Source organism: Phasianus colchicus, chromosome 5, assembly GCF_987193195.1.
Source record: "Phasianus colchicus chromosome 5, bPhaCol1.hap1.1, whole genome shotgun sequence".
NCBI lineage: Eukaryota > Metazoa > Chordata > Aves > Galliformes > Phasianidae > Phasianus > Phasianus colchicus.
Genome location: NC_143440.1, coordinates 26,791,315 through 26,808,790, shown reverse-complemented (window position 1 = coordinate 26,808,790; position 17,476 = coordinate 26,791,315). Strand labels below are relative to the sequence as shown.

General features: G+C 40.1%; 1 protein-coding gene across 3 annotated transcripts in view; it reads right to left on the bottom strand.

Moving 5' to 3' along the window:
- Positions 1-17,476, bottom strand: part of STARD9 (StAR related lipid transfer domain containing 9) — a 101,151-nt gene that overhangs the window by 81,139 nt on the left and 2,536 nt on the right. Inside the window, exons 1-3 of one of the 3 annotated variants that reach the window (XM_090141021.1) lie at positions 16,989-17,129; positions 6,336-6,405; positions 3,298-3,414 (exon numbers count right to left, since the gene is read on the bottom strand). In XM_090141021.1, coding sequence (XP_089997147.1) covers positions 3,298-3,414; positions 6,336-6,405; positions 16,989-17,035 — 234 coding nt within the window. In that variant the 5' untranslated portion in view covers positions 17,036-17,129. Of the gene's footprint in view, positions 1-3,297; positions 3,415-4,840; positions 4,895-6,335; positions 6,406-16,988; positions 17,130-17,476 lie in introns of those variants that run through there. The other 2 variants (XM_090141022.1, XM_090141023.1) reach the window with 2 other exon arrangements.

The following is a 17,476-nucleotide window of genomic DNA, read 5'->3' as shown; positions in this document are numbered from 1 at the left end:
ACAATTACCAAAAAAGCCAACACCTGGACAGTGAGGGTTTGGAGTAACTATTCCATGGTTAATATCCACAGAAAATGAATGTAATACATTGCAGAAGTAAGATCAGAAAAAACCATGCATGACCTTTTGCACTCAGATGCTTAAAATCTTTCAGTTTCCTTTTGTCTCTTTCTTATTCCATTCAACATTCTATTCCTGTGCTCAGTTTATTCTTACACCTTACCTGTCCTTTCTCTGCTTTCACGCAACTTTATGACACTGTATTCCAAGCATCAGATTTACCCCCCTGTGCACTGAAGAATTTAGTACATCATTAGAAACATAGTAGACTCATATTTCTCTCCTAACTGTGGTGGAACAAGGAAAACAGACCCCTGACTCATGTCTGGTTTCTCAAACGTTTTGAATGAGAGTCCAATTTTCAAAGACATCCACTTGCACCTGAAATCTTCTTCTGAAAACAACCACTATCCAATAAGTTGTCTCTAAAACAACACTGTTGATGTTTGAGAAATAGATAGGATACCCTTTCTGTAGTCAAAAAACAGGTTTCTTTTTATTTTAAAATAAGTAAGTCTTTTCTCTTTTCAGATATGAGAAGGCTTACCATCTTTATATAATACTAATCAGGAAAACATGCGTATCATCTAAAGTAAGAATTACTTTTAAAATTCAGTCTCAAAGAAACACATAGACAATGTTTCCTAAAAATAATTTGTATTTATGACTCTGGTTTAACTTGTTGAAGGGAAAAAGACTTCCAGCTGCAGAGTCACTAAAAAAAGATTAAAAACAAAGGCATACAGCCTGTCACATGGGCATTACTAATTCATTTAGGTTCCTGTTCATCCCACTGTATTACAAGGTCTGCTCTCCCCAAACAAAAGTGGAAAATTAACCTTATTCCCCTCCTCCCAGTCAAGTAAAGAAACACTAGTATGAATGTATTAGAAGAAATAAAATGGACAACATGTATCTACATTTTGACAAACGTAAGTGGAACACAGGCAGCAGAGAAAGCTTTTTTTTTTTTTTAAATATACATTTGAACTTCTTATCACAACATTTGAAAGCACTTACAGATGCGTGACTGAAATCTGGCTCAAATGTGTAAAGTATATTATCAAAATATACAGGGAATAAAATACAGTTTGCATAGTCATATTCAGAAATGCAGGAACCAGAATCTGAAATAAATAATGTTAACACCCAGATGAAACTAGAAGCAATCAGAGAAGCAGACTTGTATCTTTAAAAATCATATTTTCAACTAAACACTATGATTTGCAGCCCATCCACTGCAGTTGTTACAGACTGTGACAATAAAACAAAAGAATTGCCACGACTTTATTTTTATATGTCAGTCCAGAGGACAAGAAAAGGACACTTCACTATCAGACAGTTCTCTACAAAAATGAACCTGAAGGCACATAATCTGTTTTTCATCCTCAACCGATCCACCAACCACATATGATAACAGTTGGCAGGGTATTTTCAAGGAAAAACCAATCCAAGGTCAGCCCGTGAAAGAAAGCTTTTATTGGATGAAAACATTACTGAATCTCCTTTGGCTGCCATTGCAGTAAGGAAGTTTAGAAACTTTGAACTCAGCATTGAAGCACTGACACAAAATATGGAATTAATACAATAAGCTTCATTCACACAGTGTTAAGATGGCAAGATAAATGCAGAAAAGCACAGTAAGATTGCAGTACTCCATCAATCCTTTTCTAAATGACATTATGGCATCCTAAATTCACCAAGACAACTTTAGATAAACAGCCAAGAAACTCACTCATGATCCAGGCCTTTCTCAAAGCAACAGTCTATCTTCAGACACTTCCTAACACACAAAACAGGTCTGTCCAAGGCTCAGTAACTCAACAGTTACATGAAGCAGCGCTGGGTATCCTTTTGGCCAGCAGCAGGTGCATTCAACAACTATGTCACAAGTAAGACAACTACTGCTCATTTGCTTAATTCTCTATGGCCGGTGAATGTGTATTTCCCCTTCAGCATTTTTATTGGATAAAACCGTGTTGTATGATAACACAAAGCTTTTTAAATGGCTGCTTATTCAATTTTACACCCTTTTTGAGTAGCACTTGTATTTTATAACAACAAAAATTCCACTTTCTATCCAATATTTGTTTCCCACTTGGCAGCTGTGATCTCTTTTCAAACTGAGTGGAGAGAAAACTGACTTGACAGATTGTATTTATCAACATCCCGTTTGCTAAATCATTCCAGCTAGAAACATAACTGTGTTGTCAAGAGCTTTAAGTAGCACACTTACATTATGAGAGAAACTTACAAAGAAGAAAACATCCAAACATGCAAGTAAGAAAACATTTGGGGAGAGTGGGGGGGGGGCAGGGAATACAGAAGCAACTACAAAAAACAGTTCAACACTTAAAGATTGGTCATTTGTAATCCCTGAAGTGGAAGTTTATCTTCCACTGTGTACTTCAGAGAGAAGATTTCCTTTTTTAAAAACTACATGCACGCTTCCTGAATTCCTAAAATCTCTTCCACACTACAGCACCAAGCAGAAAATCTGGCAAAGTTAGGAATTTGACCGATCATTCAGATAACTACCAAATGCTCTATTAAAACAGTCCTGTGTTCACTGTCACCAGAAATAAGAAATTCACAGAACCAGTTCAGTCTTTAGTGATACTTTCTGCGAAAACTAAAGGAAAAATCTCATTATAATGCTGACATATACTTCCCTGTATGTGTATACATTTATCTTTAAACAGCTTTACCATGCATGATGTTTATAGTAGATTTAATAACACAGCATATTTTTTTTTTTTAAACAAACAAGCAAATCTTAACATCTCAATACTGAAATCTTAATCTATCAGGCCCCACTCAGCTATAGAATTCCTAATGGTTGAACAAGAGATGCTCAAAACAACACACTACAAATAAAATTTACTACTACTGTTTAAATACATGATTACTAAATTCCTGATCAGAATCACTTTGAAGCTTTCTTTTAATTTTATAGCTTTCTTATACTAAAATCTGATCCCTTCATAACTGAGGTAGCATTCTTAGATCATCACAATTAATGATTTTTATCAAAGCTGGCATCTAATGAAAGTAAAAATTTGTTTACAAACAAGGGTATTGCAGATTATGTACTATCGCATTACAAACAACGTAAGAAAAAGATGGGGATAGATAGACAAAAATTTCTCATTTAGCTTCACAATCTCTTCCTGTAGGTATGAATGTGAAAGGACAAAACAGAGTGGGAAAACAAATACGAAGAACAGCATTGCTTACCATTTCCTGAGATGCATACTTCGGATCTTCGGGATCAACTGACCAGTAGCAGTAGTCAAAGCTGAAGGCCACAGTCTTTTCTCTTGAATCCCAAGTGCCATCAAGCCTACTGTCAACCTGACAACAGAAGGAAAAAAGTCAGACTTAACTCCAAAGCAGAATAAAAAGCAATCATTTTAGAACTAACGGGAATTTTATCTAGGATCTGTATTGTGGAAAAGGAACAACAAACAGTTCATTCTTTTTGTTCATTTTCCTTTGATTCACAGAGTGAGGAGGGATGTCCATGACAAACCTGCAGAGGAACTTTTGTTGAAGGGTATGTTTTCTATAAATTAGATTCTTCAGCTTAAATACATTGACAACTGCAAATCTCCACAAAATCTGCACAAAGAGAGAAGCCATAGAATCCTTTTTATACTTCTCAGTGAAACTGAGAAATAACACAGAGCTGCATCACAGAAATGAGGCACAAGAAGAGCTAAACAAAACCCATTTTCTCACTCTATTTAAAAATCAAAGTCTATTCCCCCTTTTCCCCTTTGTCATGCTAACAGATCTTTTGCTGTGACTGCATGCTACAAATGCAGCCAAAGAATGAATTAATCAATAACTTTATCATAACTTTAGCATGTGCAATAATATAAGCAGAAAATTCATTACTCCATATCTAAACGAAGTTCTTCACTAATATCACCACAAACCAGGGAGTGACTATAGTGTCTGTCAGATTACTGAATAAATGGCATTAAATGCTGAAGACTAACATCAACTGTAAATCTACAGGGAAAATGAATCTATAGGCTCAGAGAGTTTTGTTGTGTTTTTTATTGTTGTTGTTTCTTTAAGCCAAGAAACAGCAAAATAAAGTGTTAGAAGTAATGTCAGAGTATTTTTGAATTTGACAGGTTATGCGTATTTAGAATCTCACTTGGTTGTACTTGATTCAACATAATATCTTTAGAATCAAAGTTTCCTTCAGCCAGACACCTTAATGAGCCTGCTGTTCATCTTCACCATGCTTTGATTCAGAGATCTTTTTATTAAGTGATCTTTTATTTACTTAATTTTTTACAGCAATAGAGAGACAGGAAGGAAATACTGCAAGCTATCACAGCTTTTAAAAATGAAAAGCAAAAGAACCAAAAAACCCCAAATCCCTTCACCTCAAGGAGATGTGCTCCTGCCTGACAGAAGAAAACTTGTAGCTTGTAAATCTTGGCATCCTTTGTAATTTTCAAGGTTTTCTTTAGTTTTTAACTACAAAGCAAATGCACTTCACGTGCAATGCAAACATTAGTGTATAAATACTGGTTTGTGCACTGCAGTAAGCAGCCTAAATTTAGTTCATGCATTAAAAAAAACCTCACCAATTACAAAACATCAGGAGAGAAAACATTCACAAATCAGCTCTTGAACCCCCAAACAATCCAGCCTACTGAGCCTGCTTTGACTTCCCAGTGCCCCAAGGATCCCACAGGTACTCTTTAAGAACTAGAATTTAAAGTTTGTGGTGTCACACGGCTCAGCTGGACCCACTTACCCAGCTGTGGGCCTCCACCTGCCTGCACAGTCAGTCCCAGCTGGTGGGGTGGGGTTGCTGCAGCATCACCATGGCAACCGCAGCCCTCCCCAAGAAAATTAGGGACAGCTCGCAGCTGGAAAGCAACTGCCTCCTGGAGAGCTTTATTACACATGCAAAGAATTGGGAAAAATTGTTCAAGGGAATAGTGGATTTGGGGCTCTGTAAATCATAGAATCACAAGGTTGGAAACGACCTATAAGATTAACTAGTCCAACCATCTTCACACTACCACTGCTACCACAAGCTCCTAAACCATATCTTGCAGATCCTCATCCAGACACCTCTTGAACACTGCCAGGGACGGCGACTCCACCACCTCCCTTGGCAGGCCATTCCAGTGCCTGACCACTCTCTGAGAGAAAAAGTTCTTCCTTAAGTCTAACCTAAATACAGCCTCGCAAAGTCATTCACACCTGACCAGGAGGGAGATCACTGCAAGCTACTTTTAGTCCCATTTTCAGGAGAAGTGTTGTCTTACCAATGCTAACTCACAATCAGAACAATGGCACTTCTGCTGACTGAACTAAGCAAACCCTGGAAGCATCAGCACCTCAACACCAGCCTCAGTAAAGAAATGCAATACAAGTATAATTCACAACAATTTACATCCATAAGACACTCCATATAGCTAACTTTTTTTCCCTTCTGTCTTTAAAAAAAGAAGAACACCCATAGTTATTAACAAAAAGTTATAACAGAAAAAGGTAAAAAAACTCAAAGACCATCCATCCTATTTTTCCCAGTCTTTCTCTTCAAAACCTCATGAAATATTTCTCTTGAGCCAACCAGCTAGAATAACTGGGTTCCTCATAGCTATAAAGAAACACAGAACACATCCATCTCTTAGAATCCCTACCTTCACCTCAGTAAATCATTTATTTGCTTTTCAAGCAGAGAGAAGTTTGACTACACAAAATTACTTGGTTTCCATTCCATTAGTTTAGTTAAGGCACACGGCAGTTTTAAGTCATCAACAGAGGTTGATTCCTAGGTATGTAGACTCTAGAGCTCTCAGATGAAGACAGCCACATTAATTTTATTCTAACAGCTCTTGGTCTTTTACTAAGGGCGTAGCCGAACACGTTTTGCTCCATTTCATGTAAGCCAGTCACATTCTAAGTACAAATAGCAGAGAAACAGGGAAAGAAATCATCCAGATGTTGGTAACAGTAAGATAAGCACAAAATCATAAACAAATTACTAACAGCTTTGAATAATGGCCTGCAGCCAAAGCACAGTGGCTTTGATAAGAACAAAATATAGCAAACAGTCAGATGCTACGTTCCCTGACACGATGAAGAAAAAAAAAAAGGAAAAAAAAACTTTATAGAGCTATGCTAGTTTAAATGTATCCCTTAATATTCCTTTCAAAATGATTCAGTAGCCAAACACACACAGCAAAGCATCACATGAGGATCCTTAAAGGAGAAGCATAAGAAAAGAAAAGCCATACCTTTACATTTCTGACTGTTGTCACTTTGTCGTCAACTTCTACGATCACTCTTCCTCCTTCCGCGCTCTCTCTGGAATCAAAACACATTCAAAAATTCATTTGAAATACAAAGACACAAAGATGCATTTCAAATTCATGAACTCTAGAATTTTGCATTTCCATTCGAGAGTTTTAAAACAGACATAAAACACTTCATAAAACACTGTATTCCTAAAGGGAACGTAATTTCACTTTAAAAACATACACTGCATTGTTATTCTGAAGCAGAGTGGAACCCTTGTAGACTGGCAATGTTTTGTGCATAAGGATCCAAGTCACAGAGCCATGAGACAGAAGTGCTGTCAGGTATTATCATCTAGTTTTTACCACATAATCCAAAGATTTTACTGTAGTCCTCAAGAAAGTTCTTTTTAGCAAAACAAGCCTGTCCTGAAATGTAATCAGACTGCTTGCTCCACAGCTGCACAGCACTGTGCACTCCTATACATTTGCATAAAATCACTTGGTAATCACCTGCTTTGGCATCGTCAGTTTAGTTAGAAGGCAGATAAGACAAAATGAGGGTTAGAAAACTGAAATCTGATCGATCACCATTCATTTGTAACTCCAAATCTCTGTTTTAACAGATTTCTTTATGTTTGTACAGGATGTAATTTTCTACTTCTCCTTTCATTGACAGCTAACTTTCAGTCAGAACTAGCACAGTGCAGCCTGCCTTTTTGTCAGTTGAGTAGCTTTGTTCAAATCTCAACTGAAAAAAATATACACCAAATTTCCAATTCTAAATAAATGGAAAATTCAAATAAAAGGCCACCCTAGGTTACTTTTAAATATTTAATCTCATCTTCTATAGTTGCTGAACTGTTCCAGATAAAGTTTAAAAGTAATTAGAAACACCTGTCTGAAACAGGTGTTCATGCATGGTTAGTTCTAGTAACTTGCAGTAACTTTAAAAGTCAGGGTATTCTCACAGAATATATAAGAAAATTTCAAAAACAGCCAGCACCTTCAGTCCCACCAGTACTAATTACGAGAAACTCACTGTTCGGGCCACACTTGCCATACAAACTCTACAAACATGTGTTTATATGGTTCTAATCACCAATATATTCATAGACTAAAGTCATTACTGGAGATCTAAATAAAGAAATTCCAAATACAAGACATTAAAGGTATAAAAGTTATTCTCAAATATGAAGTTAAAATGCTCACATTTATATACTTACAATGACAGTACAATAGAAACAAGAGAAAATCAAATTACCACAACACACTTCAGCACAGGGTAACGATGATTCTTCACTACACAGCAGCTGAGTAGCTTTGTTCAAGACTCACACTAAAAAGGCGGCAGCAAATAGAAATAAAACTAATCTGCTGTGGATGTAGATTCACAGCCTACTTTACTTATCTCAGCTGACGGCTGTTACTGGAAGGGACAATTTGTGTTCTCCTCACCAATGCCTCACATGTGTTCTCATTTCTTTTTTTGTGTGTGCATGTGTGCCTGATCTAGCAATCACACCCCCATACAATGACTCACATCAGCTACGAGCAGAAAACAAACACACAACTGCTAAAGCCAAAGCAAGAAAAAGTTCATGGGTATGCAGTGGTGGAACAGAGCTGCTTTTGCAGCAGCTTACAGCTTATAGAAAGAGAACTGAGTTTTTTCTAAGTAGAATCATTAAGGTTGGCAAAGGTCTCTAATATCATCTAGTCCAACAGGTCATCTACCACCAATACTGCCCATCAAACCATGTTCCTAAACAATACATCTACCCATTCCTTAAAGGCCTCTGGGGATGGTGACTACACCAGCTCCTGGGTAGCCCGTTCCAGTGCCCACTGGAACTCCACTCTTTTGGAGAAGAATTTCTTCCTAATATCCAACATACAACAAAGCTGGACCTGTAGCTGCCTCCAGTCCTAAAAAACATTTGTTCAGCCTCCCTGTAAGTATGTGTTTATTTCATACTTCACTTAGGTACAAAACAGAGAACATTAGGAAAGGAAGCCCAGTTTAATATCTGAAGTCCAACAAACAAAGCACATTTGCAGATGTTGCAGATGTTCTGCCTTAATTCCAAATTCCAAACACTACAAGAAGCTCTTGCAGCAAAAATAACGTATGTTCACACAGGTTATATACATGTATCACAGTCTGTATTCAAGTAATAAAACAATATTTCATCCTCACTGAATGGGTGCTCTGCTCTACCAGTATGAAAGCTGTATTACTTGTACCAAAAAAAATCACCCCCCAAATCCATTTCTCTTGGGATACGTTTGACTCTCACTGTTCAGAAATCACAGTGATCTAAACATTCAGCTTCCCTATCATCCTTTCTCTTCCTTTTTGAATAAATCGTGCTGTGCTTGGGAAATGCTCTCTTCTAAATTACTTTGTACAAACAACTTATTCTCATGCAGAGCTGCAAAAAGATCATTTTTGTGTACCTGGGCCTTCCCACAGTTTCAGAAAAATGCAAACCCAGTGACAGACCAGTAACAAAAATACAAAATGCAGCAGCAGGGCTGCAACAAGGAGCTACAAAAGAGACCCAATGGAAGGAAAGCTACTGTGGCAGTGCAGCCAAAACCAGGGGGGAGCTCAATGGAAAATCTCCTCTAACAGTTGCTGGTCCTTTGACAAATCATTTCTGCAGCCTATCAAAGCAAACAGAATCCTAGAGAGACAGCAGATGCTGAAAGACCTGGAAGAAGGAGGCAGCAGAACAGAATCATGGGAGGATCAAGGCTCCCTTAGAGCAGCATTTCCACATCTTGCTGGATTGCATAGAAACTAGGTCAGATTGCAGAGTGCAGAAGTGCAAATCAGTACACAAAGCTGGAGGAAGCAGTGAGTGGGAAGAAGGGCAGTTGTTTATTTTAGGCTTTATAAAATTTGCACCACTTCTCCGCCACCCTCTCAAATAATAGTCATGCACTTAGAGAACAAAGGAGCTGACTCTTAAAAGTTGCACGTTTATTTTAAAAACATGTACATGCAGTAAAACAAAAATAGTGGAGTCACTAGCACTAGACATGTAATACAACAAAACAGCTTCTACAAATACTGAGCACCAAACACATGAGGTAATTAAACATAATAAAGCCAAAATACACCACTCAAGTACATGAGAAATCCTAAATAGTTCTTGAAAGAATGCAGTACACCTTCTTATACATATTTAAAAAAAAACCCTGCAATGCATTTCTTGCATGCATCCTATGCTTTTCCTGCCAGTGCCTGTGACTCAAGTCAACTCCAAAACCAATTTCAGCCTCGAGAGTTCAGCACTGAGAGTTCATAGTGCCTTCAGCCATGAGAGCTTATGCACTCTACTGACAAGTAAGGTACAACCACAACTTTCCCCAGCACAGCATCTCTCCATGACAGCAGCATCATCTGTATCCTCAGCCTTGCTGCTGTAACCTGGGAGACTCACAAGCTGCAAACAGTATGAACACATTTCCTTTGGCTAATGCAGGATTTATTTTTAAAATATCAACAATTAAAAAACAAACAAACAAACAAACAAAAACCAAAACAGCAACAACAAAAAACCACCACTTGTTTTCACCTAAAACTTGTTTTCAGTGTTTTTCATTATGCAGGACAGCCAATACTATTTGGGATATTTCTTACTAAGTATTTTACTGGGTCTTGTAAAAGAGGAACGCACACTCAGTCAGCAACTTTCCTACTAAATTCAGAACAGATGTTGATAAATAATTTAAAAACCTATATTGAAGCCAAGTACACAAAGTTCACCAAGACAACACACTGCTATACTAGACATGCAGCTCAAGTTATCTGTACAAAGCTTTCACTGGCTCTAAGAACAGTTGAGGCAATACGATTGATGGTGATTTTTGTCTGTGTGGCTTCCCCTCTAGTGTTCTTTACAAATATAATACAACAACAAAAACAGGAATATTTGGTGCAGAGAATCTTGAGCCATTGCTTGCGCTCCCTCAAGATAAAGACCTGCTCAAATGGTCAACATTTTCTTGATCACATTCAGACTTTTGATACGTGTCTTGATGGGAGGTGTTGGATGACCTCCTCCGGTGGCTCTGTCTGCGCTGTTTTTGAAGCCTTGTACTGCTGTAACAAGAGCGTCAGGCATCTTCCTGGAGCAATCCAATGCTGCTCATGATTCATCAATGCTTTGAACAGCCTTGAAACGACACTGCTTTCTCTCTTAGGTAGAGGCATTTAGAGGGGGAGGAGGGAAGCATAGAGGAAAAACTTATCTATACCACACCGCCCAAGAAGCATGAAAGGAAGAGGATTTAAAACAATATTGCACCCCAGTCAGTCCAGTTTCAATCAAAACTGATACTTTTCCTCCCTTGATTCCCCAGCTGTTTACTGAGTAACAAGACATTCATCAACTTTAACAAAAATGAATTCTGTGCCTACGCCATGTGATTTCCTTGGAAATTAGAATCTAGATACACTGGTCAGTTTTCATTCCAACAGGACAGAACCACAGTCCATGATCACAGTTAAACACATGGCTGTTTCACTGAATGCTGCAATGCACCCTCATCACTCTTGCCTAATTATTTTTCTCATTATACCACAATCAGCTCTGACTGAACAATTAAACTGTAAAAAAAACAGACATTCAAAACTTTAAAAAAAATACAAAAAAAACCTATGTCACAGATAGAAAGATGGCAGGAGAATTTTAAAAGAGTAGGATTAAAGAAAAGGAAATTGGGGAAACTACCCAAATTCTGTGTGCACAGTGTTCATATCTCGTACTGCACAAAAGTTTCACAAGAGCAGCTTCCAACCTCTGCACCATGCCCAGGGCAGATGGGCAGCAATACCTATGCATACGTCACCTTATCTTACATTAATACAGTTTTTCTCAGAGAGAAGGTGTGGTCTTAGAAATCAAAACTGCCCAGCACAGACTTGGTCCTAGCCAGGTTATTTAACTATATTATGCCTGATTTTTCTTTGCTGCGTAAAAAAAAAAAAAAAAAATCTGATCCCTGTTCCAAATCATTCTGTTGTCCATAAATACTTGTAGGACTTGGTGCTCCATGAAAATGAAAAGTTACAGTTAAAAGAGTTTCAAAAGGTTGTGGTGATGTCGTTTTAGGATATTGTTGCAGATGCTTTTGCAGACAACAAGAGAAGCAAAGAAAGATCCAGCCTCTTACTTCAGACATCAGACCCACCAGCAGCTTGCACCTTGTGCTCCTCCCAGCCTGCATCAGGGCAGGCACAGGGCTGTCACATTACATCAGCAGAAACATCACTGTCTGTGGTTGAGTAGCCTTGCAGCATTTGGACACTCAGAGCACACAGAGTCCTGGCCTTTAAAGAAGCCAGAAAGCTTGTCCTGTGGAAAAGTTAGAAAGCGTGCTGTGTGACTGCAAGAATACATCTGGGAAAGGTTGCTGATGCAGTGCCCTTACAAAAACACAGATGTTGCTTATGCAAATGACCTGTTAATGCCAAGTGTAGTTATTAAGAGAAAAGAACAGCCACCTCAGTGATAGTTTACACAAAGCTTTAAATAATAGACTAGGCAAAGGAAAATAACTAATCTGAGTGAAAGAAAGGAAAAGATGTTAAGATAACCTTAAAAATAGGTTACGTTACAAAACAGGACAAGTGAATGTTAAAATATATTTCTTTGGAATAGAGAACTCCTTTATAAACACAAAATCAGTTTTCTTAAAAAAAAAAAAATAAAAAAAATCTCAGCTCTTCTGTGGAAAAACAAAACAAAAAGCTTGAAATCATGAACAATGCAGAACCAATGCAATTTGTGCAGAATTTCAGACAGCTCCTGGAGGTCCAAAACAGCTTTCCCACCATCAGGTACCAGCCCTGAACCCACAGCTTTTGGGGGCATTCAGCTACCATCACCTGAAAACAGGCACTGTCAGATAAGAAAAGGACACAGAGGAACAGCACCCATCTAACTGCCACAGCAGACCAAAGCAGCCTGCCATTCATCTGGGCAACGGGGGTGAATCACCAAGGTTACATATCTACCATATGTAATTGAAAAAGGTAATAAAATACAGTCAGGGTAGAAGACAGACACTTCACTGGCATGACTACATTCAATGGCCTGCCTTATTCTAAACTTCGTTATAATGAGAGGTATCCTAACAATCCTAAACAAGCTAAAAGGTGTTTCCTACTCTTGCATGTCACCTATTTTTTTCCTGTATTTAGACCTTTTCCTTTCACAGGGACATTCCAGTGTCTTAGAAATCAAGAGCAATTTCACCATTAAAAAAAAAAAAAAAAAGAAAAAGAAAAAAAAAAAGAAAAAAAAGAGAAAAGAAAAAGCAGTATTTTGTCCTGTATTTGACAATTACGTCCATATGGAACATATGCCGAATAATAAAACCAAATTCTGCTTCATCCGTTCTGCAGATAAATTTTCATCTCTAACATATTTCTTGTGCTAATGTAAAATATATACATATTTCGCAGTAAGTTATTTCAATTTACTTCCAGTAAAGCACTTAATAGAGATGATGGCAATACTCCAATAACAGCTAATTTCTCCAATACACACTTGAGCTTCGGAGTCTAAGTTAGTCAGAGAAAAGTAACAAAAAGAAAAAAATGCTCATATCTACCATTATAATGGAAAACATATCTCCTCTCCTTGCAAACCCCATTATTTTAGTCCAAGAAAAATACAAATACAACCTTTTTTAAGAAAATTATCTAAAAAACAGAAAAGCTAACTTGATCAGAAACTGAAATTATAAACAGTATAACTGTATTAATGATGCCAACACCTTGTGCCACTACACTTCAGATGTATGTAATACAAGTGTATATCAAGTTGAATAAAGTACAGGAATTGTGGGATTTTTTGCTTTTTCTTTTTTTTAATGTAACCTGAAAATGCTTTTCAAATATGAACCTCAATTCATCTGGCTATATTTGCTCCAGAATACATCCTCCTTAACAACAGCATTATGAAGCTTTAGGAGTGAGATACTGTAACAACCAGAACAGGAGAGCTCATTTGTAAGTTAATAAAGATACCAAGAGTATCTTTCCATTAAGAACTCCTCGCCTGTCTCCTCTTTACCAGGTAACTGAAAAGTTTTCCAACAGCAGAACATGCTTTCTGTTTTGCTGGGTGCTACACGTGCAGCTCCTAAATCTCAGGACTCAATTCTCAATACTCTCTGTGACATTCCCCAGGAAGGTGGTTGAGTCACCATCCCTGGATGTGTTTAAAAACCCTTTGGATGTGGTGCTCAGGGACATGAATTTAGCGGGGGGCTGTTAGTTAGGGTACTATGGTTAGGTTGTGGTTGGACTCGATGATCTTTAAGGTCTTTTCCAACCTTAGTGATTCTGTGACTCTATGATTCTCAAAAAGCATCCCAGGGAAACTTGCACGCCCTAGTGTCAAGGTAATTTACCTTGTTTCTTGGCCAGCCATGAGACTTCCATGTCTGGATCAGATCCAGTATCACACCACCATGCTGCAGCATATTCCACAGCAGCACTGGAGAAATAGGAAAGAGTACCTGTATCCCTACTTCATATAGTTACATACTACCATTGCATTTTTAATCAACAGCTTTTACCCCTCAGACAAAACCAACATTAGGCTTTCATTACAAAAGTTGGATACCTAACAGACCAAGCAATAGTACATCTGGAAATAAACAATAAAGGGATTTCACCACTTCCCAGCTCTTGTTTAACACCTGAAAATTATTGCTGTAGTCAATTTACTGCACCCGTTCAAGTTTCCACGTTTCATTCTGAGGAATGAATGCGGTTATGCACAAGTATCTGTGCACCCATATGTAACAAGTTCACTTTATTTCTTGGTACTTAGAATGGTAAATGTGTAATAAAGATTTTCAGAAGCAATGCTACTCCAGGGAACACACTGGCAGGATTTTACTCTCAGGACAGTGCTTTGATGACAAAAAATAGCATAGTCTATTACTGTATGACTGATGGCATTATGAAGAACATTGGCTACAAGCTCTTAAAAGCTTAAGGAACGGAAAAACTGCATTCTGTACAACTGTATGTGCTTTTTAGCTACTGGGGATTATTTGTGCGTAGGAGTTCTCTGACGAAGAATGCATTGTGATGGGCACTGTACAGGCAAAGAACAAAAAGACCTCTCTTTACTTGGCCTTATGCTAAGTAACAAATAGCAGATGCAAATAATACAGATTATAATAAATGGATACTTTAAACAGAAAGCAGGATTTTATGATCTCCCATATAAGATAATTTAACTTCTGAATATTCTGTAAATTCAAGATGCAAAACCAAAATTCACCCGCTCACATAAATTAAACGTAGCAATGAGAAAGTCTGGATAGTCTAGAAATGACCACTAACACTTTGGTGCTAGCCTTAGATCACAGTTTTTTTGAACTCTTGAAAATGAGAACTTTAATCACTGGAACTGCAGTTGCACACACCACAGTACTTCAATCCAGCTTAACTCAAAGAGTTTTTGTAGGAAGCTTTTCCTTTCAAAGTACCTAGGAGGTCCCTGGAACTGTGGCAATCTGTTAATGGCCATCACAGCTATGTGTACAGAGTGTGAGAGGTGCATGTGACCACAACATGGGGGTGGTTTAAGAAACTAGAATGGAAAGCGTAAGCCTCTATCCCTATCAGGGTTACATTAAGTATTCAAGTATTTGCTATTTGCCTTGAATTTATCATGTTTGAACAATTTTGGTCAAGGCCAGAAAGCAAGTTCTCCCACCAGAGCCTTCACAGACAGCATTCAATCACTTCCCCTTCCCTTTTATAAAACATAAAAAGCCATCTGGAATACTTTTGCTGATCTCAGCTGGGGCAACACAGTACAGGGAACAAATAGCTTATGGCCTGTATGGTCAAATACCACAAGCCATCAGTGAGGCTGCCACAGGTGAAGCAGTAGAGCTGTTCAACATCAGCCTGTTACCCCCTGGGCTTCCCTCTCCCTTTTGTTGCATCTCCATGTCAGTGCCAGATTCACTTTGCCCTCGTGCAGGAGGCGGTCCGGGATCCCACCCACCCAAGATTCCACCCAGCCCTCCAAATTATGCTGCTGTCACACCACTGATCCTCTCAGCTATGCCAAAGGTTTCCCTGTTCGTCACACCTCACCTGGCAGAGCTATGGGCACAGTTTAATGCTGTGATGCCATATGCACAGTTACGTACTACCCGTGGGGAAGAAACATTAAGCCAAATGCTGTTGTGGGAGAACTGTCACTGGCTGCACAACAAAATACATCACCAAGTCAAACTTCAAAGCTCTTTCTACCGCTGGTTAACCCTGCAAGACTCTGCAAAAAAATGCTCCCATGGTCTGAATAGCTTGATCAGCCTTTCAGTACCTAAAGGGAGCCTACAAACAGGAGGGGAATCAACTCTTTGAAAGGGTGAGTGACAGCAGGACAAGGGGAAATGGTTTTAAGCTGAGGGAAGGGAGATTTAGGTTGGACATCAGGGGGAAATTCTTTACGGAGAGGGTGGTGAGGTACTGGAACAGCTGCCCAGAGAGGTTGTGGATGCCCCGTCCCTGGAGGTGTTCAAGACCAGATTGGATGGGGCCCTGGGCAGTCTGGTCTAGCATTAGGTGGGATGGTTGGTGGCCCTGCGTGTGGCAGGGGGGTTGGAGATTCATGATCCTTGAGGTCCCTTCCAAACCTGGCAATTCTGTGATTCTGTGATCTCATTACCAGGTTTTCATTTTAATGTCAATACTTCTATGCTAGGAATGATGAACCATATGGAAGAAAATAAAAACAAGGAATGCCTCCAGCATTAAAGCAACACTAAGCAATGAAGAGCCAAACTTAGCTTATTTCCATGCTGCAATTCATCTTAAAATACACCATCATCTGTCAAAACGTGTTCCATTCACAGCTGCGTTATAGATCAGAATTATATTTAAAAAAAAGAAAAAGAAACACGTTTGTATAAAGACAAATATGGATTTTAAATCCGCTAAGTTTGAGTTAAAAGGTAGAAAAGCACAATGAGAGCTCCGCTCCACGGGAGGGCCATCTACCGCAGGTCCACGCAGCCACAAGCCGCTGTGCGGGACTCAGGCTAACGGGGCGGGCTGCCCCACATCAGCGCTGCCTTCGGAGCTCGGACCCGTCCTCAGATCGCTTCCGCCTGAATGCTACAGCATTTCTCTAACAGCAAAAGCAAATCACCGGCCACCAAAATTTGGTTTTCTTTTCTTTTCCTCCCCAAACTTCCGAACTCCGCACGCTTTTACTGATGCGTTGCAGCGGCTCCCCGTGCTGGTGGAGCTGCCTCCGGGCCGTGCTGCCTGCCGGCCGGGACCACGGCCGAGCAGCCGGGAGGGAGCAGAGCAGGGCGGCAGAGGAAATATCCGGCCCCTGCTTGCTCGGGACAAACAGCCACAACCACAGGGGAAGAGCATGTTCCCTCGCACTGGGTGACAAACGTTCTGCCTAAAGGAGCTCAGCGATAGAAACCGAGCAACCTCCCCCTCTCCGCAGCATTCCGGAGGGACACATCCTGCCTCCTCACCCGACGCTGCCCACCACCCGCTCCCCCCCCACCCGCAGCTCTGCCCTTCCCCGGCCCCTCGCAGCCGCACGGCCACCCGCGCTCCCTTCACGATTCCCGCCGCACCTTTTGCTCAGAGGCCGGACCCGCACGGCCACCTTGACGTTTGCCATGGCTCGCCTTACGCCTCGCAGCCCCGCGCTCGCATCACGCCCCCAACGCGGCCACCCAGCGCCCGTGACGGAGCCGCCCCGTCCCGTGCAGCTTCGCCTCGCCCCGGGGCGGGAACACGGCGGGGCCCGCCCAGGCACTCCTCGCTTCGGCGGCAGGGAAAACTCCGGAGGAAGTCGGGGAAAAGCCTGCCCTAAACAGCTGTGAGGGCCGGGCTGGAAATTTTTGCAGTCCTTCCAGCAGCAAAACCGGGCATTGTTGGTGCTTATTTGAAAGCCAACCGGCGGTCGCTGTGGCTACCAAAGGTCTGGCCGGATTGGAGCCAGGAGTCGCCGCTCGCGCGTTGCTCCGCTCCTCGTGCACCGCTGCAGCGACGGCTCGCGGGGAGCACCGAGCTGCAGCAGGCTTTATTTTCAAGAATAAAACGCTCTTGGTCTACTCCT